This window comes from Dermochelys coriacea, chromosome 16 (assembly GCF_009764565.3).
Source record: "Dermochelys coriacea isolate rDerCor1 chromosome 16, rDerCor1.pri.v4, whole genome shotgun sequence".
NCBI lineage: Eukaryota > Metazoa > Chordata > Testudines > Dermochelyidae > Dermochelys > Dermochelys coriacea.
In genome coordinates this window covers 21893398-21916389 of record NC_050083.1, presented here as the reverse complement: position 1 = coordinate 21916389, position 22992 = coordinate 21893398, and the positions used below count along the sequence as shown (strand labels likewise).

At 46.4% G+C, this 22992-nt stretch overlaps 2 protein-coding genes across 7 annotated transcripts in view; one reads left to right on the top strand and one right to left on the bottom strand.

Annotated features, from left to right (window-relative positions):
- The window catches only part of LOC119844079 (carboxyl-terminal PDZ ligand of neuronal nitric oxide synthase protein-like), a 73397-nt gene extending 52593 nt beyond the window's left edge, over positions 1-20804 (bottom strand). Inside the window, exons 1-2 of one of the 4 annotated variants that reach the window (XM_043498935.1) lie at positions 20784-20804; positions 6967-7082 (exon numbers count right to left, since the gene is read on the bottom strand). In XM_043498935.1, the coding sequence (XP_043354870.1) occupies positions 6967-7071 (105 nt within the window). In that variant the 5' untranslated portion in view covers positions 7072-7082; positions 20784-20804. Of the gene's footprint in view, positions 1-4175; positions 4216-6966; positions 7261-20783 lie in introns of those variants that run through there. The other 3 variants (XM_043498933.1, XM_038374305.2, XM_038374306.2) reach the window with 3 other exon arrangements.
- Positions 20805-20808: 4 nt separating this feature from the next.
- TTLL11 (tubulin tyrosine ligase like 11) overlaps positions 20809-22992 on the top strand; it is a 123580-nt gene continuing 121396 nt past the window's right edge. For 2 of the 3 annotated variants that reach the window (XM_038374293.2, XM_038374292.2), the window contains exon 1: positions 20809-21330. In XM_038374293.2, the coding sequence (XP_038230221.1) occupies positions 20998-21330 (333 nt within the window). In that variant the 5' untranslated portion in view covers positions 20809-20997. The remainder of the gene's footprint in view (positions 21331-22992) is intronic. The other variant, XM_038374295.2, reaches the window with a different exon arrangement.

Below are 22992 nucleotides of genomic sequence, written 5' to 3'. Positions count from 1 at the left end.
GATACAGCAGGAGCCAACCCTCCCACAGACATTTGACCCGTGGTGGCAGCACTGCTACCGTATGCTCAGCCCCAGCCTGCCCACACTTGTGTGCCAAGCCAGCCAAGGGAAGTTATCTGAACAGTGACAGGAAGAAACTGCTCTGCTGCAGGACAGGGGGCACTAGTGATGGCACATAGGGTGGGATGAATATGCAGAGGAGCAGAGTGCTGCCACACCGCCACCAACCAAAGCAAGCCAGAGCAAAGCTTGAGATCCAGGCTGCCCTTCTGCCCCAAGCAATGGGGGAAATCTCAAACATCCCAAAGGCAGAGCAGTTCTTTCGTGTGATGCGAAGGGTAGTGAACTCTCCACAGGGCCTCTGGCTCATCTGCAGCATAACAGACTGGAAGGGGGAGCAAAGAGAGAATAGCCTGAATCAGCCAGTAAACAGAAGCAGAACCGAGTGGGTGATCGGCATCCTGTCAGTGCCAGGGAGTGCGGGTTGCTGTCCTCAGACCATAAGCTGTGGAAATCGGACAGCTGGAGCGAGGGAGTCAGATTCCAAAAGCCAGTCCAATGTGTCGGCATTAGCATTCTCTCATAGGTGGAGCATGCAGCCCCTCTCCTTTCATACACAGCCATGGCAGGCAGTCTGCCTTCCTCCTCCACATTAAATCAGGGGTGCTGGAGCTGACAAAGCTCAGCCTCCATGTATAAGAGGGTTTGGCTTGTGAGTCTAGAGGAAGTTTTGTGGTCAGCAAGTCAGGGAAGCCCCCATGGAAGCTTGGCAGGCAGCTCCTGCTCTTCCTAAAGAGCAGCCCATGGCTCTCAATGGACACATTGACATCTTTATGGGTTTTTGAGATCACTGATGCAAGACTTGAAGCTGGCAAGACCCAACGGCTTGTAGAGTCTTTTATTTTGCAAGCTTGTATTCAATGAAGAGCTCTCCACACAGACTGGCCATCTTAGCTCAGTACTTACTGCTCTTTCAGCTGCATAGAAATAAGCACTGCAAGCATCTTGAAAGGTCATCTCATTTCCCTGCACCATCTGTAAATGTCTCCACAGCTTCTACAGACATGCCATTTTGTAACTACTTACAGCAACTCCTCGGTGAGCCACAGGAGAGATCCAGGCCCCAGAGCATGAGTACTGGGGTACGTTGGGAAGGAAAAGACTAGCTTTTCCTCCCCCTTTCTATAGTGGCAAAGTGTCACACAATTAACTAGTGTCACATAATTAACATCACAAAATGGGATCTGTTTAGTTTGCCCCATTCACAAAGGGCCATGGTCTATAGAGAGTCCCATGAGAAAATTCTATTTAATGCAGTAGGCTGGCATTTTGCAATCTTATTAGTAGGCAATGGGGAAAGAGCCAGTGGCTAAGAACTCTTCTATTGGCTTTGCTCTCAGACCTTGTATTGGGATCCCAATCCTGCAAGGTGATCCATGTGGAATCTCCATCCTTAGAGGTTAAGGCCTGGCTTGACAAAGCCCTGGCTGAGATGAGTTAGTTGGCGTGGCCCTGCTTTGAGCAGGGGGTTGGACCAGATGACCTCCGGAGGGCTCTTCCAAACCTAATCTTCTATGATTCTGTGTTTGCCTATGGAGAGCCCCATCGAGTTCACTGGGGGCTCCATCCAAGTGTAAGGCTGCTCACCTGCAGCTTGCAATATCAGGTTCTTGTGTGGCAAAGTGTGTGCATTGGGAGTTCATCCCTAAAGATCTGAAATATAAACTCATTAATATAATGCAATGTGGCCTGGTACTTACAACCTGGAAAGAATTAGAGATGAGAAACACTACCAACAAACAAATGTCTTGCACGAAGCAAGCTAGATAATTAATACGCTGGTCATTTTTAAGAGGCGCAGCCAGACTGATGTACCTGCAGTGAGACTCTGTTAACTGGAAGACACAGACCCTAGAGTAGAATTATGTAAGCATGTTACTACGGTAATGCAAACTTCATGTGTGAGGGTGGAAGAGAAGCCAGCCCATTACAACTTGAAGAGGAGAGTTGGGCAAGTAGCTGAATACTTATGGAGCTATCCACTCTCTCAACAGCATGGTAGTCCGAAAGCTGGCTGACTGCAGGTGGCTATCCTACCCATTAGAAGTGCAAATTTATTTCATAGTAACTTCTAAAAGTTCTTGAATGTAACAGCTTTTTGCCTGGTCAAGGTGGTATCCAGTAGAGCAGCTGTTATGTTTTAAGCATTCAGAATACTGTATCTCCCTGTTCAGCAAAGCTAGATTTTTATACAAGCAATTGAGAATTTACAGATCTCTCTCTCCCACATCCTCTTTAAATCTACAGCTCCTTCAGCAGGAAAACTGAGCTGCACAAGATCAACGTTCTTAAAAACTTTGTTTGAATGCATTCCCTTTCCTTACACCTCAGGGGAGGGGAGAAATGAATTCCATTTCTAATCTGTCAGGCCACCTGCAAACAAATTAGAATTACTCCTGCAAAATGCAATTCATTTTGTCAGCTAAATTATAAACTCATTCCCCCTGCACTGACTACAGAAAGCCAGTTACAATGAAGTCATTTACTGAAAGGCAGATGTAGTCATGCCTGGACATTTTTCATGATCAATATGAAGTCCCTGACAGTGATACCAGCAGTTCTTCAGATCCAGCCTCAAGATTATTTCTATTTAAATTAACACTTGGCCTTCTATAGCTTTTCCTGCAGCACAGTGGGTCAAAAGGGCCAATATGCTAACACAGAATTTAGCACAATGGCCATTGCTATGTTGGTTTCCAGGGAAGTATTTTTAACTATTAAGCTCCTTGAGGCAGGGTCAGTGTCCCCCCGTGTGTCTGAACAATTCCCCAGTCCAAGTACAAATGCTTATGATAAAAATACTATTAGAATCATAGTACCAGAGTTCAAGGCCAGAAGGGACCATTAAATAATCTAGGCGGACCTCCTGTATAGCACGGGCCACCATCATCACTCAGCACCTACTGGACACAGACAGAAAAGTATTAAGGACGTGATGCAAAGTCCAGTGCAGTCAACAGGAGCCTTTCCAAATCAGTTCCCAAGCAAACTGCACAGGAAAGTTTCCAAGCTTTAAAAGACACTAGACTTCCAAAAACAGCTATCTCCCCCCCCCCCCCCCCCAAAAAAAAAATCTAGTGCAAACCAGTTTAATCTGAGCATAACAGCTCAGCCTCTGTGACCTTTTGCTATTCCCCCCCCCCCCTTCCTCTGCTCAAAAGCACTACAAGTTTTGTTGGCATGTTTTGAAGTTCCTTTGCTTTTTTTTTTTTTTAAAGCCCACTTGCAGAGAGAAACATTTTGAATGGGGCTGAAACTAGCGTGGGAACAGCAGGTTCAGAACACTAAAGAAAGAGAGAGTCAGAAAGCCTTTTAGGCCTTGTTCATGGTTTATTACCCGTGACACCAACACTAACACACGTGACTTTACTAGCCTGATAAGTGCATTAGAACTCCAGTTATGGCCATTTAGTACCAGCACCCATCTGCAGCTCCAAATTAAAGCCCGGTGGCCAAAAATGCTGAAGTGTCTATTGATCGTGGGCCTGATAGTAAGAGTGCAAGGCCACTCAAAAGTCCAGGGTTGGAAGGCAGCCATGTCCCAGCACCTCTAGGACAGCAAGGTCCTGAAGCTAGGCACCCAACTTTCAAGGCACCTAAAGTCAGTGAACACTCCTGAAAGCATTGGCCTCAATGTTTTAACAGGCAAGGGGGCTGAAAACCGCAATGCACAGATATCTCCTCAGCCTTGGGCCTCCTGCAACTCACTCCCTGGCTGTCCAGTTCGTACCTGGCTCCACTCTGCACTTGCATGTTTTACCAAATGCCTCCTTGAGCTACAGGGCAGTAGATGCCTCGCAACTGCTCTTGGTTACCAGCAGCCATGTCAGTGACACAGTCTCTTCCTCTTCCCAACCAAGCCCTGCCTGATCAAGTCCATTCTTTTCAGCACACCATGTGTTAAGTGACTTCAATGGGAGCCTGCCTATTATCTGATTACAATAAGACAGTAATCATCATCATATCATCCTGGCGTTTAGGGCAGTGACTAAGCTTTTCCACTCCTGTCTGTTTCTGGTAAGTCTTTCAATGGTTCCCCACTGTGCCCAGGTTTTACAGCTCAGCTTCCACAGCTCTTTGCCACGTTGTTTTTGGGCAGCCTCATTTTCACTTACCTTCAGGTGTCCATCTTATTGCTACTCTTGAATCAGTTCTCATCTGAAGCACATGACTGATCCATCTCCAACACCTCCTGGCAATGATGGTGCTCGGATCCTCTTGGCTCCACTGTCAATAGATCTTGGTTTGAGATTTGTTCTGGGCCAAAAGGTACGGAGGATTTTTCTGAGGCAGGCTGTATGGAATGAAGACAGTTTGGACATGTCAGACTTTCTCATTCCCCAGCATTCTGCACTATAAAGTAGTGTTGAAAGTACACAGCTCTGATAAATCTTGAGTTTGGTTTTGGTGTTATATTTTGATGATTTCCGGACTGTATTTAAGCTCCTGAAGGTGTTCCTGGCTTTACTGATTTTGTTCCGGATGTCCTGACTGATGGTGCTGCCCAAGTATGTGAATGTTTCTACATTGGTGAGAACATAATCCTCTATCTACACTGGGGATAGTGAGGCAATATTAAAGGTCATGATCTCTGTTTTATTGCGGTTGATGTTCAGTCCAATTTGCTGGCTGAACGCATTGAGTAGAGTTGTTTTTTTCTTGTATATGGTGTTGAGTATGTGATAGGAGAGCGACATCATTTGCAAGGTCCAGGTCTTCAAGGGATTAGACGAGCGTCCATTTAATGCCTCTTGGCATGTCTTCTGTTGTACGCTGCGTTACCCAGTCGATAGCAATGTTGAAGAGGATTGCAGACGTGAGACACCCTGGAAGTACTCCTGTTTTGACTTCAAAACTGAACTCACTGGGATCAACACTGCATGTAAAGTTGAAGTAGAAGCTTTTAATGACATAGATTATAGGGAAAGGAATTCCATATGCCCGCAGAATGCTCCATAGGCTGGTCCTGTGAAAGTTATCAAAAGCCTTCTCAAAGTCTATGAAATTTATGTAGAATTGCCGTTGCCATTCTAAGCACTGTTCTATTATGTTTTGTAGAATGAAGATGTGGTCTGTGCAGCCACACTTGCTCTTGTCTGAGAACACCATCGACTGCCTCCAATATACACTGGACTATGATTTTACACAATGCTTTGCTTGGCATAGATAAAAGTGCAGAAAGCCTTCGTTCTGCAGTTAATGAACAAGTTTCAAACACTTGCAGACCTTGATGAAGAGGAGTGGAATGCAAATGGGGAGATCAACAAGAAGTGGGACAAAGTAACAGCAATTTATAAACAGAGCAGTGAAGCCTGTCTAGGCTACAGGCAGAAGAGAAGGAAGGAGTGGATTACACCCAGCACATGAAATGCCATAGAAACCAGATGAGCCCTGAAGAAAAAAGTTTTAGACACAAAATCCCAGAAGGTAAAGGACAAATACCATGAGCAGCATAGCAAGGCACATGGGGAAGTCAAACGCCTTGAGAGAGTGGACAAACGGCATTATATTGATAATCTGGCAACACAAGCTGAGGATGCAACTGCTTGTGGTAAACAAGGAACAGTCTACAAAAGGACAAAAAAAAATATCATAATGCCACTGCATAAATCCATGCTACACCCACACCTTAAATACTGCATGCAGTTCTGGTTGCCCTGTCTCAAAGATGATGCATTGGAATTGGAAAAGATACAGAGAAGGCCAGCAAAAACTCTGACCAGTCTGGAACAGCTTCCCTATGAGAAGAGATTAAAAAGACTGGGAACGTTCAGCTTGGGGAAAAGATGACTAAGGAGAGATATGAAAGAGGTTTGTAAAAAAAAAATATCACAGATGGTGGGGAGAAAGTGAACAGGGAAGCGTTATTTACTCCTTCTCATAACACAATACTTAGCGGTTACCCAATGAAATTAACAGGCAGCAGGTTTAAAACAAACAGAAGGAAGCATTTCCTCACCCGCTGCCCAGTCAACCTGTGGAACTTGTTGCCAGGGGATGTTGTGAAGGCCAAAACTAGAACTGGGTTCAAAAAGGAATTAAATATGTTCATGGAGGAAAAAATCCATCAAGGGCAAGTAGCCAAGATGGTCAGGGATCCAACCCCCGCTCCGGGTGTCCTAAGCCTGTGACTGCCAGAAGCTGAGACTGGATGACAGGGGATGGCTCACTTGATAATTGCCCTGTTCTGCTCATTCCCTTTTTGAAACAGCTGAGATTGGCCCCTGGGAGCCAGGAGAGGGGCCTAGAGGGACCCTTGGGCTGACTTAGTTTGACTGCTCTTAGGGGACCCGACCTATACACCGCTATGGGCTGGGGGAAATTGACCAGCAGAACTATGCTCCTCTAACGCCCCATCTCACGATAAGGGGATAAAGGGATTTCTTCCAGAAGAGAGAGAGTCCGCCCAGATTGCCAGCACAGCTACCGGGGTAGGACACCACCGCCGGCCCGGGCTCTTGGTCAGTGACCCGCTGCAGACGAGCCTTAGGAAGGGCTGGTCCCTGGGGCCTGAACCCCGCGGACGCCTCGCGGAGCAAAAGGTTCTCCCCACTCCCGCCCGGCTGCTCGGCAAAGCCGCCCCGGCCCGGCCCGGCCCCCGCTTGCCAGGGAGGGCGGCGCTCCCCTGGCACGTTTCTGCCGGAGGCACCGAAGCGCTGCTCGGCTTGGTCACCCCGCCGCGCTGTCCTCCGCCCGCGGGGAGCCGGCTCCGGGGCCGGGCGTCGGGGCCTCCCTGTGCCCCCCGCGGGGGGGGTTAGCTGGCGCTGGCCGTGCCCCGGACACTGGCCGCAGCGTCCCTGTCCCCGGGCAGGGGAGGGGGCCCGGCTGCCACGCACTGTCCGGGGCCCTGGGGGTCCCCCCCCGCGGGCGCCGGCCCCGGCCCCGGCCCCGGCCCCGCCGGCTCACCTTGGCCTGGAAGTGGATCCCGTGCTGGAAGGCGTCCTCGTTGTGCAGCGGGACCCGCGAGTCGCAGTCATCGTCCACCAGGTTGTACCTGCTCTTCACCGGCATCTTCCCGCGCGCTCGGGCTGGGCTGGGCTGGGCTGGGCTGGCTCGGCTCGGCTCGGCTCGGCGCTGCGGGCAGGGCGGCGGGGGCCCCGAGCCAGCGCCGCGCACCCCGCTGCCAGGCGGCCGCGTTTTGAACGAGATTCCCCCGGCTGCCCGCGGCGCCTCCCGCCCATTGGCCCCAAGTTCCCTCACGTGACGGGCGGGGGCGGTGCTGCGGGGGGGGGCCGGCTCCTGCCTCTGCCCCCCCCTCCCCCGGGGCCTGCCGTGACCGCGGGCCGGGGGCGGCATATGGCCCCGCCCAGCAGCCCGGCCCCACACCCCTGGCCTGGCCATTTTCCCCAGCCAGCCCCCTGGCGGTTCCCCGGAGGGCACATGCAGAGACCTGTCAATAGCATCGGCTTCCCTGCCACGCACCGGCTCGTCCGGCCCTGGCCCGCCCGGCACCCCGCATCCCCCCCCACAAGCGGGCGGGACGGAGCCAGCGCCGGTCGGCTTCACTCTGGTTTAGCAAAAAAGAACAGGAGGACTTGTGGCACCTTAGAGACTAACCCATTTATCTGAGCCTAAGCTTTCCTGAGATGCATCCGATGCAGTGAGCTGTAGCTCACGAAAGCTTAGGCTCAAATAAATGGGTTAGTCGCTAAGGTGCCACAAGTCCTCCTTTTCTTTTTGCGAATACAGACTAACCCGGCTGCTACTCTGAAACTCTGGTTTAGGGTCAGTTCGGAGCCGTTTCACTTTCTCCTTTCCCTGCATTATAGCGCGGGCGCAGCTTGCTGCCAGAGGCTGTGGGAAATGTTACCCCTTTAGAAACAGGCTTTCTGCGCCCATCGGGGAAACCAACCATGGGGACCTTTCTATTGGAGTTTAGCCTTATGGAATCTTGTCTTACAAACTCTGCATTGGGGGCTATGCTGCCCTGACAGCGTCCCTTTAAATACAAACCCAGGACTGACAATAGTAAGGATCTGACTGAAGAAGCACACGAGGAGCCTGAAACTGAATTGTTAGCTGTTTATGGAGGAAATGAAGTTTACATCATGGGGCAATTTCTCCCAGGGCATCTGAAAACAGTGGGTGATGTTGCCTATCCTCTGAGCTACTGTGCTAGAGACATGGCAGGATGAGTTAAGGATGGAATATCAGCTATAACTGATTTGTCTGTCTTTTTCTCTGTTTTTAGCCGTATATATGTTGTTTTAACACTGGTTTGATTTTGTGCCTTTTTCCCTACTGTGTACAACTGTGCAAAAAATGATACAGTGGAAGGCCTTGTCCACACTACAACTTCTAGCCAAGGTTGTAACCAGATACGAATTCCTATCAATTCACAATATGGACAAGGCTCTGTTAATAACCACAGCCCTGTATCCCCCTGCCAGAGGCATAGTGTCACCTGGCTGACTTCCCACAGATGCTGAACCAGTTACAGGTTCTTGCAGTGATGCATCCTTGCCATCTTTGTGCAACCAGTTTGGCTGGTCCTCTTTTTCCTTCCAGCCTTTTCTGAGGTAGGGCATCCCATGGTGTATTGTGTCACAGCTTGCTGATGTTGCTCTGTAGTAGCCTATCCCTTGCTGAGGCAGTGTGGAGCAGCTGTCCAAATTTCTCAGGATGAACTTATGCAAACAGCAGATGCACAGGCACGGTTTTGATGATGACAGAAAAGCTGAGCCATTTAATGTGCAACTTTCTAAAGCAATCCTGTCACTAACCAGTTGCAAAATCGGGTTTAAAAGGTGTAAGTTGAATAGGGCCTAAAAGTCAGAGACATGCTTATCCTTGGGGTAACTCTACTGATTTCAGTACAGCTGCACCAGGAATTAATCTGGGCCTTTGTTTATGAAGTGAGTGACTATAACCTTTAATCATACAAATAATATCACTATGCATGCTTAAATATGATCACACACTATACTCTCTGTGATATCTATTTTAACAAGAGAGAGGTTTTTTTTTAATGAACAGAATTCAAGATATGGAGCTTGATCAGTGATATCATAACAGGGTATCTAGTTCCAAAACCACAGAGGATGTGGGGCTCCCATTACTGAACTGTAACCTTGTGACTGATACTGCAAGTGTGTCCGCTAACTGATAAATCAAAGGATATGCACTGCCAAGTGGTTGTTCTTGGTATTTTGGTCTCAGAGCCTCTGCCCAGACACCTATATTATTGCAAGAGTTATGACAACAATCCTTCGCTCTGGACCTATCTCCGCCCATTCAGTTATGCACACTTTATGCCACAGTGGAGTCTGTGCTGCTCCAAGCCTCACTCCCATGACTGCGATTGGCCCAAGTGGCTTGGCAGGTTTGAGCACAAGTCAATGGGAGGAAGGCAGCAGCCATAAACTCTGGCCAATTACAGAACCTCATCGTAAAGGGAGGGGCAGCCTGAGGAACTAGTCCTGTTTCTATGTACCATTGGTTGGAGTCAATGCATTCAGGAATACTAGGGTTGCTAGCAGATCTTCCTGATATTGTGGGCATCATTCAGGGTTGAGTCAGCAATGACAAGTCCTTCAATTAGCCTCTTCTTTGCTATGCTCTTCTGTCTGTCTTGTCTCCAGGCTTCTTCTTTTTTCCCTGGCTATAATATCACATTTCCCATTTAAATGTACACAGCTTTATGTTAATCCTTCATTTGTTCAGAGTACCCCAATATAGGTTTCATTTTACATATGCAATTAAATGAATCTGTTTTTGCTATCCAATGTGCCACTCTTCAGATTCTGCATTGCACCTGCAGATTCATGAGTTCTCTTTAGGCAATAGCTTTTTAATGCTCATTTGTGTGCTGAATGCTCAGGGTGATTGGTGCTTTTTTCTTTATATTTTCAGGAGCCCTAATTTAATAAAATAGGGAAATAAAATCCACCCAGCCTGAATCAATAACCTAGATTACCTTCTTGTGAGTGTCGCTGAACTAATGGGGTAAGGTGAAATTGTTTGGTTTCCTTAAAACAGAAGAGAATGGCCACTATCCCAACCTCTCATTTAAAACTGCTTGCTAGCACTGCTGCTGCTGTTTGGCATATGTGAGCCTCAAAGAGTTTCTTGGAGCTCACATAGGAAAGACTCCTTTGACTCATGTTCACTGAATGGGAGGCAGTACATGTAGGCATTGTCTACACTAGCCAGTTAGTGTGCTAACCCAGCATGCCTGTAACACACCATGGGTAAAATCCTGGCTTCATTTAAGTAAGTGGCAAAACTCCCATCGACTTCACGGGCAACAGGATTTCACCCCACATTTCTAGTCACAATTGCTATCCATGGTACTCAAGTTTCCCACTACCACTTGGATTGTCCCTGCTGTACACAACGCTAGCCACTATGTCACAATCTCCGCCCCCATTCTCAGTGGGAAGCAGTAGAAGGTGTCGTTCCAAACCGTAGACATTATAAACCATAGACATTAGACACTTGCTGCAAGGAGCTGTGCTGAGCATAGTGGGACAGGTGCAATAATTCAGCTCCTACGCTGCTGGCAGAGGATGTTGTGTTCAAGTCTTCCAATGGTGACAGCCCTGGGAGCCCCATGGGCCAAGTTAGACAACACGCTGGTTAAAAAACCCACAGTGAAGCCCCCTGCTTCCCACCCCCCCCAGCTCAGATTCCTGAGGCTTTTCATGTGGCCTGTGTTTTGGGTGGTGGCTGCTGCTGTTTCGGCTATCTCTAAACAAAGGCTTATTTAATTGTTTCCTCCTCTAGCCGGAATGGAAGGCGGCTGCCATACCCACCAGCTTTAAAAGCCTTTCTTCCAGCTCCCAGCCAGCCTAACAATTGGGACAAGGGTTTTACCTCTCACAACTTACAAGGACACTGCAACCTTTTAAAGGAAGCCTTTTTTAAAAACTATTTATTTATTTAGGAAGTGTTCACAGGTTTATAAATAATAGATATGTAAATATCAGAAAGAAAACAGTGAGCTTTTGTTTAAAGGGACATTATACAGTAACAGTACATAAGAACATAAGAATGGCCCTACTGGATCAGACCAAAGGTCCATCTAGCCCCGTATCCTGTCTTCCGACAGTGGCCGATGCCAGGTGCCCCAGAGGGAATGAACAGAACAGGGAATTATCAAGTGATCCATCCCGTCGCCCATTCCCAGCTTCCGGCAAACAGAGGCTAGGGACACCATTCGTGCCCATCAGGGTGTTGCCATATAACAGAGTGAGCATCATTGCAACACCCATGACATGTCATTTCTAGGCCTTGTCTACACTGCCACTTTACAGCACTGCAACTTTCTCACTCAGGGGTGTTTTAAAAAAACACACCCCTGAGCACTGCAAGTTTCAGCGTTGTAAAGTGGCAGTGTAGACAGTGCCCCAGTGCTGGGAGCCACGACTACACAGCCACGTGAAAGCGCTGTCGCAGCAGCGCTTTAACGTTGCTAGTGAAGACATACCCCAGTGACTTTATTAAGCTGAAGGTATGTCTATACTAGAAACGCTACAGAGGCACAGACGCACTGCTGCAGCTCCACTCCTGCGGTATTGACACTTACTACAGTGATCGAAGGGGTGCTGAAGTAAATCCACCTCTCCGAGAGGCAGTACCTAGGTCGACAGAAAAGTTCTCCTGTCAGCCTAGTGCTGTCTACACTTGGGCTTAGGTTGGCTTAATTATATCTCTCAGGGGCATGAATTTTTTTCACACCCCTGAGGAAAGTAGCTAGATCAACCTAAGTTTTAGGTGTAGAGCAGGCCTGAGTGAAGTCTCTGATTACACACATTTAACAAACCAAAAAGCCTGGTTTTAATGTCACAGATGCATCCGATGAAGTGAGCTGTAGCTCACGAAAGCTTATGCTCAAATAAATTTGTGAGTCGCTAAGGTGCCACAAGTACTCCTTTTCTTTTTGCGAATACAGACTAACACGGCTGCTACTCTGAAACCTCCCTCTCTTCTGTTAACGTTTTTATATTTGCAAGGATGACTTGTTTCTGTATTGCAGAGCTATGCTGATTAAAACAATAAATAACATGGCTTAGCAAAAACAACAAGCCAGACCTAGGGTAATGCTAGTGAAAATCTTTATTACAGGAATCACTTTCAGAGCTTACTTGCAAGACCTGAAAGCCCTATGCACTTTACTCCCAGCTCAGTGTATTTGATCTCCTCTAACTTTTTGTTGCACCAGTTTTAGCAATACCTCCGACACCAGCTAGTATGGTAGCAAGAGTACCATGGGCAGGTGAGGTCTTAAAGCTAGGTCCTCAAGCGTTCTGGCAGACAGCTTTATAAGATTTAAAAGGTTAATTTGCTTACCACTAATTAGGAGATGGGAGTTTGTTTTCAAAGCAGAGTCTTGCTGTGTATGTTTACTAAGAACAGGGAAACAGGCAGTGTTCTCTCACTTTCAGGATACTGAGAGCCAGTGGGTATTAAGGTGAGGTTTTTACGATGAAGAGGGGATCTGGGACAGATGTGAAGTTGGGGATCAAAATCCGATAGTTTTGATGTGTCTTTGAGACATGTGTTTGAAGGCTGTTAAATCTAAAACATGCATGTTGGGGGGGGGGGGGGGACAAATTCTCTGGCTTCGTTCCTGGAGAGAGGTAAATAAAAATGAAGCATCTGGGGCCTGAATCAAAGTCTTTCATTGACTTCAATGGATTTTGGATCAGGACTTTAATATTTATTTAAATGTTGGGGTGGATTTTTTTGCATAACAAACTCAGAACCAATTCCAAAAACCTGCCTGCCTTGCCACTGCAAAGCAAGATGAGCTGAAGAATGTCGGTGAGGGGAGAGAAGACACCATCATAATGGGCTTAACATTTTAAGACTGCACATTTAACAATATAAATAAAATGCAAGTCTTGATTGTATTTCCAAAGCTTGAGACATTCAGTACTTCATGGTGAGGGGTTTTTTTTCCATCTAATCACTTACTTTACCCAAGAATAAGCCTTGTTGTTAAGACAGAAAGATCTGTCACTTTCACTTGATGTCTGCAAGCAGGGCTCACAGAATCGGGACACAAATGAAAAAGGAACACGAACTGGCATTGCCAACCAGCTCTTCACTCATCTCAGGAATTCTCTTCAGCCTTGACATGCCGCCATGGGTTTCACTGTAAAGCCAGAAGACCCCCATACATGCTCCACTTCTCCATTGCCCTAGGAGCTGATGCTTTTTCCTAGCTAGAGCAAACTTGGAAACAAAGGAGCAGGCTGTGTTTCTATTCCTGACTAAGGCAGTGTCCGACCTTGATTAAAAAAACCTCATCTTGTGTTTTAATTTAACACAGAAAATTGGTAACAAAGCAGGAACATTAACTATGTGCTGAACCCAAGCTGAGCTTTTCTGCATAAAATAAAGATGGATGAATTAGTTCACAGTTGGCTGAAGATTTTGACCCTGGATTCCTCTTGTGCGTTGCAAATCAGGTAGCTCCCTTCTTTGTTGTTCAGGACAGTAAGGTGCTACACTAGAATCCGGGTTAGCCAAAAATACCTGGAAACACCCTCACATGTCTGTAAATGCTAATGTTTGATTAAACCCAAAGGAGCAGGTTAGATAAATAAGGTTCTATTGGTTGAAATTAGCTGGTATTATCCTCAGCTGCAGTGGGATTTAGATGAAAATAGGGCAAAATCTTGCAGTGAGGCTCTTGAACTGCCACATGAACCAAATCAGGAAGTGACATGTGGATCAGGCTGGGTAGCACTGTCATTGTTTCATCACTGTCAGTCCCTCTCTCTCAGTGTCACATATCTGCTCGGGTGGTGGAGGTTCTGTTTGGTTAGATAGTTATACAGATTTGTGGTGTTCGGGGAGAAACAGAAGCCTAATGTCTTGAAGGTTCAGATTTGTAGTGTAGCCAGAAAATCTCTCCATTACAACTGCAAGCCTTTTATGCATGGCCAGTTCCTAAGTTGTGTACAAGAGGATTCAGGAATAAGAAATGTCATCTACTACTATGCATATTTTCATCATCTTCTATCATGAACATTTTTTTCCAAAGTATGCAGCCATTGTTTTGTTTGTATTTGTAGGCCAACCACAAATCTTCAGTGGTCTAACATAAACATTGTGAGCATATGCTTATGTAAACCAATTTAAACCCAGCCTGGGAAGTATAATTACAACAGAGACATTTCCCAAAGAGAGACTGTGTTTACCAGATATGTTTTCTCCTGACTTTTTCATTTTTAAAACATTGTTTTCCTGTTGACCAGTAAAGGCACAATTTATTAAAACAACAACAACAACAACAACAAAAAACCCTCCCACCATGGTTACAGAAGGAACCACTTACTATAGAGCGCAGAGTGGATAGTTCCTATGGATAACTTATTTGATTAACTTTTCCTTGTGTCTGTTTGTGAATTGTCCATGAATGCACCATAGGTTTTCTCAAATTTATTTCGTATTCAAAATGATTTGCTGAATAATATCTGCAAATAATTCTTGTTCTGCAGCTTGCAGGAGACCATTTTGGTGTTGGTATTGATACAAAAGTTGTGACTTTTTTTTTATATCACAAGTCTCATGATATTTGATGTTGATCCTAAATACCCAGATTCTGGAGTCCTGTGATTACATGAGAATCTCAGCTTTCATGTAAGTTGCTAGTTTTCATGGCTACAGGGAAAAGCATGAAACTGTGACCCAAGTTCACTGTAAAGACTTGTTTCAGAGTAGAAGCCGTGTTAGTCTGTATTCGCAAAAAGAAAAGGAGTACTTGTGGCACCTTAGAGACTAACAAATTCTCTAAGGCGCCATAAGTACTCCTTTTCTTTTTGTAAAGACTTAGAAACCAGAGGGCAAATAAAAAGATCCCCAAATTTATTATTCACAAAATTTCCATGAATTTTAAGATAATCTCCTGATACTTTTTGAAGCCTGACTCATGAGTTTTGCATGCCTGGAGCTTGCAATGCTGTTGATATTCCAAATGTGTTGTTTTGATTGGACGTCATATGGTACACGTCAGTTTCCTGACTGCACGATCATAACTCATAGAATCAGGTTCTCAGATGTTACAAATCAAAAGTAGACATTTAGCATTAGTCAGTGAAATAACGTTTGTGCTTATATAGTAGTATTAAGACTTCTCCCTTTAGTGGGCTGCAGCCATTCAATGGCAATGTGATCCCGCAGGAGTAGACCAGATATCGATCCAGTACTGAGCAGTTGTTACATACACACCTTTTGGGAAGGCATGTGTACACATGTAATATACCATGCTGTAGATGATCCAATAAAGTATGAATCAGCACAGGGATGAGCAAGGCTTTTGGCTAGGAGATAGGTAGAGTACAGGGCAATCTGAACTCACAGCCTGCCTGCTACCTCCCTGGGGGGTGAGACTGCCATCTGTGTGATTTGATAGCCCTGTCTTACAGTAATACAGTTACAAAGGCCATTAAAGTAGGACTCAAATCCAGGTCTCTTACTGGCCAGATTATCATTATCTGGCCTCCATTATCAGGTACATTACTGGGACTGGATAATGTATTGGCTAATGTGTATGAGAGCACCACTGTGTCCTCAGATGACAGAATGTCAGACCTCATCTGATTTGTGGTATCATGGTGGCCCCCTGTATTGTCAGGCCCACCAAAGCTGACATGGCTATTGCTAGATGTAAGAATTTCTTCAGGTAGACACTCTTCATAAATATTTTTTCCCAGCATAGTTCTATATATAGCTCCTACCAGGAATATGTGTCTGAACTTTATTACACAAGGATTGCTTGAGCAAATCTCTGGATGAGGGGCTCTCTAGGATATAAATCTGTGTTTAGCAGCACACAGCAACTTTCAATTTCCCTTTACCTTACAAGAGAGAATTTAAAAATTCATGCTTTTTTGCCACTAGATCTAACCGGCAATATACAGCATGATACTGCTTCTTCTGCTGTGCCATTGCTACCTCATTACTACTCAACCTATACTTTACTCCCTTACCTTGCAGTACAGGAATACTACATACAGTCTGACTTCATGCCGTACAGTACATATCATCCCCATTTATCTCAACAGGAAATGAAGGTTTTATGCCTGTAGCATAAAGCAAACCAAGTATCTGGTGTATGACTGGGTAGAAGTAGGTAGTGAATTATTAACCTTTTAGAAATATGGCTCTATCAAAATTGTATATAAAAATACTCCTATGCAGTCTGGCCCATGTCAACTAAATCCATGGTTTTCCTTTAGCATTTCTGACATCTGTGATGGAAAAAGCTCTAACATACATTACAAAGTGTTGTCCCGGGGGCTAGGTGGCTCAGGAGGCTGATAATAGGATAAGGAGCCTTTCACTTTTAGGTCACCAGTTTAAATCCCACCCTAGCTGGCAGTCACCAGCAGTTGCTACCATCTGGTGGCTGTTTGGTGATCTGTGTGACATGAGTTGGTGAATCATAATTGTTGTGTGAGAGGCGTTGGTGGACAGCTGTCATCACTAAAACCACCACTAGAATTGGCACCCTTTTAGGCAGTCTCAACAGAGACGCCAAAGACTGAATGAGCAATGAGAAAAGAGACTCCTCTTTTCCTCCCAGAATTGGTCCCTTCAGAAAAGGCTTAGATATATGCTGGTTAGTGTGGGACATTACCATGGTCTGTGCTGTATCAGATGAATAGAAGACAGGGCTTTTCAGCCTCTGGGTCTGTGAAATCCGCAGTTTTACATTCACACTCTACAAAGATTCTTCCTGATATGAAGAGCCGATCATTAACCTTAAAAGGACACTTGCATAAGGAATAACATCTGGAGAGACTGTACCTACCTGAGGCACCATTTCCTCCTGGTGCAACTCTGAACAGAGTCCTCCTCAGGGCTTTAGCATAAACGTCATGCTCTCAGGGAATCTCCAGAGTTTTTCATTAAGAATCTGTACAGCTATCAAGCAGCCAAGGCACTACCTTTAATAGCCACCTGGTGATGACTGACACTTTCTTAGGTAGAGTCTTTCCCTAATTAATCTCTCAGTGCCCTGCAGGGAGTGGATGTCAGAAGGATAGATACTGCACTTGAATTTTAAAAAGATGTGGCTAATTTTATGATCTCAGGTGAGGCTATGCAGGCTGCTGTAATAAGATGTCAACAGGCTGATTAAACTTCATGCTTTGTGCTGTGCGCTGAGTTGCTGACCACCTGTGGGAAAGGGTCACCCCTGTTCCTACTTCAGCAGAAGCATACAATACGTCAGGTACATTGTTTTCTATTTCCCCCTTTTCTGTGAAACAGGAGATGGTGGATGAAGATGGGATAACAGTCTTTAGACACAGTCTTGTTCCTAAAATCTGACCTACTCTGGTAACCCCTGGATTCCTATCTTCTGTACTTAGAATTCCAAAGATGGTATCTTAATTTTCCTGACAGTGCTTTTCCTTTCCACTTCCCACCATTGTCTAGATGTCCCTTTAAAAAAAATTTTTTTTTATTAAAGTTATTCCTCCTCACCTCCCATTCAGCCCTGTCCCCTTTGCCACATAAATAACATGTTTCCAGTGACTGATAGCATGGTCTGAGCTACCATCTTGTCCTGAATTCTAACTAGTTCTAGAGATCCTTTTTTCTCACACAGAATATTTTAATTTTTTGTAATAGAATACTGAGGTGCACTTTCTGGAGTAACAAATAAATTTCACAGCAGATTGCAGTGCCACCTACAGGCACAGTGAAAACATGTCATCCAAGACTTTTTGTTTTCCATTTAACTTTAGGTTTCAGAGTAGCAGCCGTGTTAGTCTGTATTCGCAAAAAGAAAAGGAGTACTTGTGGCAACATAGAGACTAACAAATTTATTAGAGCATAAGCTTTCGTGAGCTACAGCTCACTTCATCGGATGAATTGAAGTGAGCTGTAGCTCACGAAAGCTCATTTAACTTTACTAATCCCAAAAAGAAGACATACTTCTGCTGTTTTAAAAACTATTCTTCAGATTCCCTCAGGAGTTTTCAGATTCATTGTCTTTCCTGAATTAATATTTTGATATATTTGATTTACGTGTGCATAAAAAAGTATTATATGTGCTTATTTTATATATCCATAAGAGCAATTGTTTTCACTGAAAAAAATCTCTATTATTTTCATGCTATCCATCTGATCCATTAAATAACTTGGGGAGTTCTTTTGTTTGGGGAGTTCAATGTCTTGAATCTCATCTATAAACTTACTGGCAATCAGTGCAGATCCCAGAACACTGGTGTAATGAAACTCGCTGAAAGAGTATTGCTGTGCTCTGTATTAGCTTCAGTTTCCGAGTGGTCTCAGTATGCAAAGTATTACAGTCCTCTAGTCTCAAGATGACAAAGGGCCGTATTGGCCAGCTCTCTATCAGCTAAATTAGGTATGTTGGATTAGTAGCTTCATTAACAATTTTCTTACAAATTAGATTCACACTTTGAAATTGGACCTCCTTAAGTTCTGTCCTTGTTTATATCAATCTTACAGTAAATGATTCAAGTATTTTCTGATGAAAGACATCAGTTTGGCAAAGCTGGAAATGGTTGTTCTCTAACGACAGAACAGGTACAGCCAAGCCATGAGCCTGTAAATTTCCCCACATTGCTTTGCCAAAGGGTCTTACCTCTGCTGGCAAGTTCATTCTCTGAAGCCCATTCAGTGCATCATCCCTCTGTTGACCCTGTGAATAAGGGGGCTAATTAATGATGGTGACTTTGGGGATGATTTTAGGTCCTGAGCTAGATTATATCCAACCCATTTTACTTAGGACTGTGAACAGCCTTTATTTTATTATTACTATTATTTATTTTATTGTTGTTTATTATGCTACCAAGCCATCCTTCAAGAAAGCCAAGTCCAGTGATTCCTTTTCAGCAACAATTAATGTGTACGTTACTAAGAAAGACCAGGCTGATTTTGGAATGTGTGTATTTTGGAGGAGATATAAAGGGTTTAGGAACAAAAGTGTCCTCCAAGATCAAGATTCCTGAACACCCAGTTCTGTTGTAGTACAGGGTTAATTTAGGAAACTGTCATTCTGCAAACACAGGGATGGCGGCTTCCTGAGCTGCTCTCTAATTTTGCACCTTTTTGAATTATTATTTTTTGGCAAACAAAGGATATGTCTGACTCCAAGGAGATGTTAGTCCTTCTAATCTCAGGACGAGTCATTTCAGAGGAAGGGAAAGGAAATCCACCATGAAGATGAAGAGCCTAAGGCACTGCTGCAGAACATTGTACCGCCTTTGGACTAGTGGAACTGGGCCGGTGATGAATCTTGTCAAGCCCAAACTAGAGTGGCTAGTAAGAAATCACACCACTTTACTCTTCTCATCTACCTCTCCTATTCTACATAGCCCAGCTGTAAAAGCCAGACGGGGCAGGAGCGTTGGGAAAGGGGGAGGTCAGACTGTGCATCTGCTGGGCTGTACTAGATTTTTAAAATGTATCCTGAAACTAAAGACAGAGATTTGCTAATCCTCGTCTAAGGGTGAATTTTCCTTGGCTGGCCTGGGATTTTTGTGGGGAGGTCATCCCTCCCGTCACTGAAACTGTTCACTGCAAAGGAGAGAGACAAAGATCCCCTACACAGGGTAACTTCCACAACATTTGCTAGGGGGAGGATGCATATGCTCCCTGCTAATCGTAAAGGGGAGCCGAACATTGCCCACAGTAAGTCCTCCCACGAAAGCCTTCTGTGACACTGCAGCCCATATTCTTCAGTCATATTATTATGATATGAGTATGACATAGTTATGATGTATTTTATGCAAGATAAGTCATGTGACATGTCACTGAAAAGGTTATGATTTACTGAATATGATTATCCTATTTGTATGCATGTATCATTCTTTTGTATCTGAAGTTATTAATATTGACTATGTCTCTGCATTTCAAATGTAGTTACACCTGGGGAATACCCACTAAACAAGATGCTTTCATTCTAGACAGTGGGTGGGGAATGGGCCATTAGGAGAAGCTTATCTCCCACGTGGGGAGCCTTCCTGAGAACATTACAGACAGCCGCCAGTAATGGCTGCTATGACTCTGCAAGGACATGCGACAACAGCCCGTGGCTCTAGACTCCATCTTGGGATGTCACTGTTTTTCCACAGACTGGTCTGGGAACCAAGCTTGGAAACAAAGGGTCCCACCATATGCAAAAGGCAGTGAGCGACATCATCTGGTGTTCTTCGCTCCCCACCCTCGCAGACTCCTGGAAACACGGGAGGAACAAGACTGAACTGGGGGAAGGGCGGGACCCAGGCTATAGGGATTTTTGGCCTGTGACTGGAACCCCTGGGGATTCCAAGCTGGGAGCAAGGTTTCAGAGGAGCAGCCGTGTTAGTCTGTATTCGCATCCGATGAAGTGAGCTGTAGCTCACGCAGGCTTACGCTCAAATAAATGTGTGAGTCTCTAAGGGGCCACAAGCTGTAAGCAAGAGCAGCTTGCCCCTTAAGGAGCTGTAGTACATTACATAGCCCACTGTTATTGTGGGTCAAGCAATTTGCCCTTCTTCCCCTATCGCCCAAACCCATTCCCCACAGCAGCGATTCCTTAGGGTTTGGCACCCAGGACAAGGGGGGTGGGGGGGCTGCAGTCCTTTTCTTTGTTCCCACTTCCACGATGGCTACCTCGATAGCTTCAGGTCAATTAGCTCAGAGCTTGCCTCCTACTTCCAAAATGGCCTCCATCCGAGCTTCAGCCCTCGCGGGGAAGAGCTTTCTGCCCATTGCAAAGATGGCGGCGTGCCCCACCGTCACGTGACCACAGCCACGGGCGACGCCCCGCCCCTCGCATCTGCGCTTTCCCCAGGGGAGGGGGGAGGGGGGCCGGGAGCCGAGATTGCCTTTGACGTTGATTGGCCCTTTGCGGTCCCCATCTCGGCCGCTGCCAACCCTCTGAGCGATCATGGCCACCGGCGCCGGCCGGAGGGACGCGGCCATGGCAGCGGCTGGCGGGGCCCCAGGGGGTGGTGCCGCCTGGTAATGGAATCGCCCGGGATCGAGCCCGAGAGCGGCTCCCCGGCCCCCCCCGCCGAGGAGCCGGAGCGGAGCGAGGCCGCCCCGGCGCCCCAGCAGGAGGCCGAAGGGGTCCCCCCGCCGGCCCCGGTGGCTCAGGGCAGGAGGCCCAGCGGCCCGGGCTCGCAGGGTCAGACCAAGCGGCGCGGTGCCGGAAAGGGGGGCCGGGGCAAGCGGGGCTCGACCCGCCGTGCCGGGGAGGAGTGGGGCCGGCCCGCCCATGTCACCGTGGACAGCTCCAAGGCCAAGACCTCGCTGGAGGCGCTGAAGATCAGCTTGCGGCAGCTCCGCTGGAAAGAGGTAAGGGACCCGCTCCCGCTCCCCGGGCCGTCCCCAGCGCCTCCGCCCCGCAGACCTACCTGGCTGGCCCTTCGCGGGGCACCGCACCCCAGGGCCCGGGCTCCCTCGCGGCTCCTCCTCCCCGCGCCCCGGATCTCCAGTCGCGCTCCTTCCCCGAGCTCTGTGCTCCCCCATAGCCCTGGTGGGCCCCCCAGAGCCCCCGGGACTCCTCTCTGCGCGGCACCCTGCGCCCGGCCGCTTTCCTTCTCTCAAAACTCCCCTTGCCCGCTCCCGCCTTCCTCGGCCGGCCCCCGGATCTCTGCTAGGCCACCAGTGCTCCGTAAGCCCGCTCCAGAATCTCTTGCTGTGCTCCAGCAGCTGCCTCGACCACCCCATTCCCCCCAGTAGTGCTGTAATCCCGTCCAGGGATGGCGCTTGTGCAAAAGCGGGCTCAGTAGCAAAGGTTACCTTCCATTTGGACTCTTCTGGCAGCTGTCTTGACGTTTCTTGGATTGCACAATTAGATGTCAGATCACGTGGCTGGATTTTAAAAGGACTTGGTAATTTTTGTGACCGTTAATACTGTCTGTAATTATGCATGCTAAAATAGGGTAATTGGATTCCGTGCTTCATGAGTTAAATTGATCGTGGTAAGGGGCAAGAAGGAAACAATTGCCTGGTGCATTTTGTTTCCCTCCCCAAAGAAATGTTAAGTATAGGTCACCACCGCTGATAGAAAATGGGGCCTTGGTGGACCAGAAATCTCATCTGATATGGCAAATCCTCTTTGTTCTGTTATGTTGGAAAAGTAAATTCAGATACTGGTGAGCTTGAAATCACGATAAAGAACATTTTGTACTCATAGCAAAATGACAATGTTAAACAGTTTAACAAAATAACTGTCTTTGGCTTTTTAAAATAACTAAACCTGGAAAGGATAAGAAATTCCTTGAAAGGTTTGTAGAGGGGACAGAATAAAGATAATATTTAAAACTTCACGTGATAAACACTGAAATATTTCAGAAATATTCCCCAAGTACAAAATGTTAAACAGTTCTCAGACTCTAAAGACTTCTCACCTGCAGTGGCTTCATGGCTCCGTGGAGCTGTGCTGTTAGGTATCTCGTAGCTGGCCTCTTCCCCAAGGATCTCTATAGTGGGGTTGGGGGCACAGAGTTGTAATAAGGCCTGGGAATGCATTGTCTTTTCACCTGGAGTCCTACAGAGTTTGAGGGGGGAGGGAATGTTCCATGGCACATCTCCCCCGCTTCATTGCTGCCTTTGATATGCCAGCTTCTCCCTGATGCCCTCCTCCCCTTCATCCCACAGATGATCCCATAGCTCCATTGAGGTAGCTGCCCCCTGTTCCATGTGGAAAGGAGAGAACTTTGCATGGAGGAGGCCCTCCCTGTATAGATTTGAGGGATACAATCCAGTCCATACTACACCAAATAGAACTGGACATTTGTAACCCCAAAAACTATTTTCCGGAGGATTGGTCCAGAGTAAATCTGACTCTCCTGTTCATTTATAAGATTCAGAATGCCCTACAACACAAAGACAGACACATTCCCTGCCATGAAGAACTTGGATATGTATGTGCATATAACATTAGAATCAGTTGTTTTCTCCAGTCTAACTTTTGCCTTGTGCTTGTGTATTGTATTGTTAGACAGTTGTAGG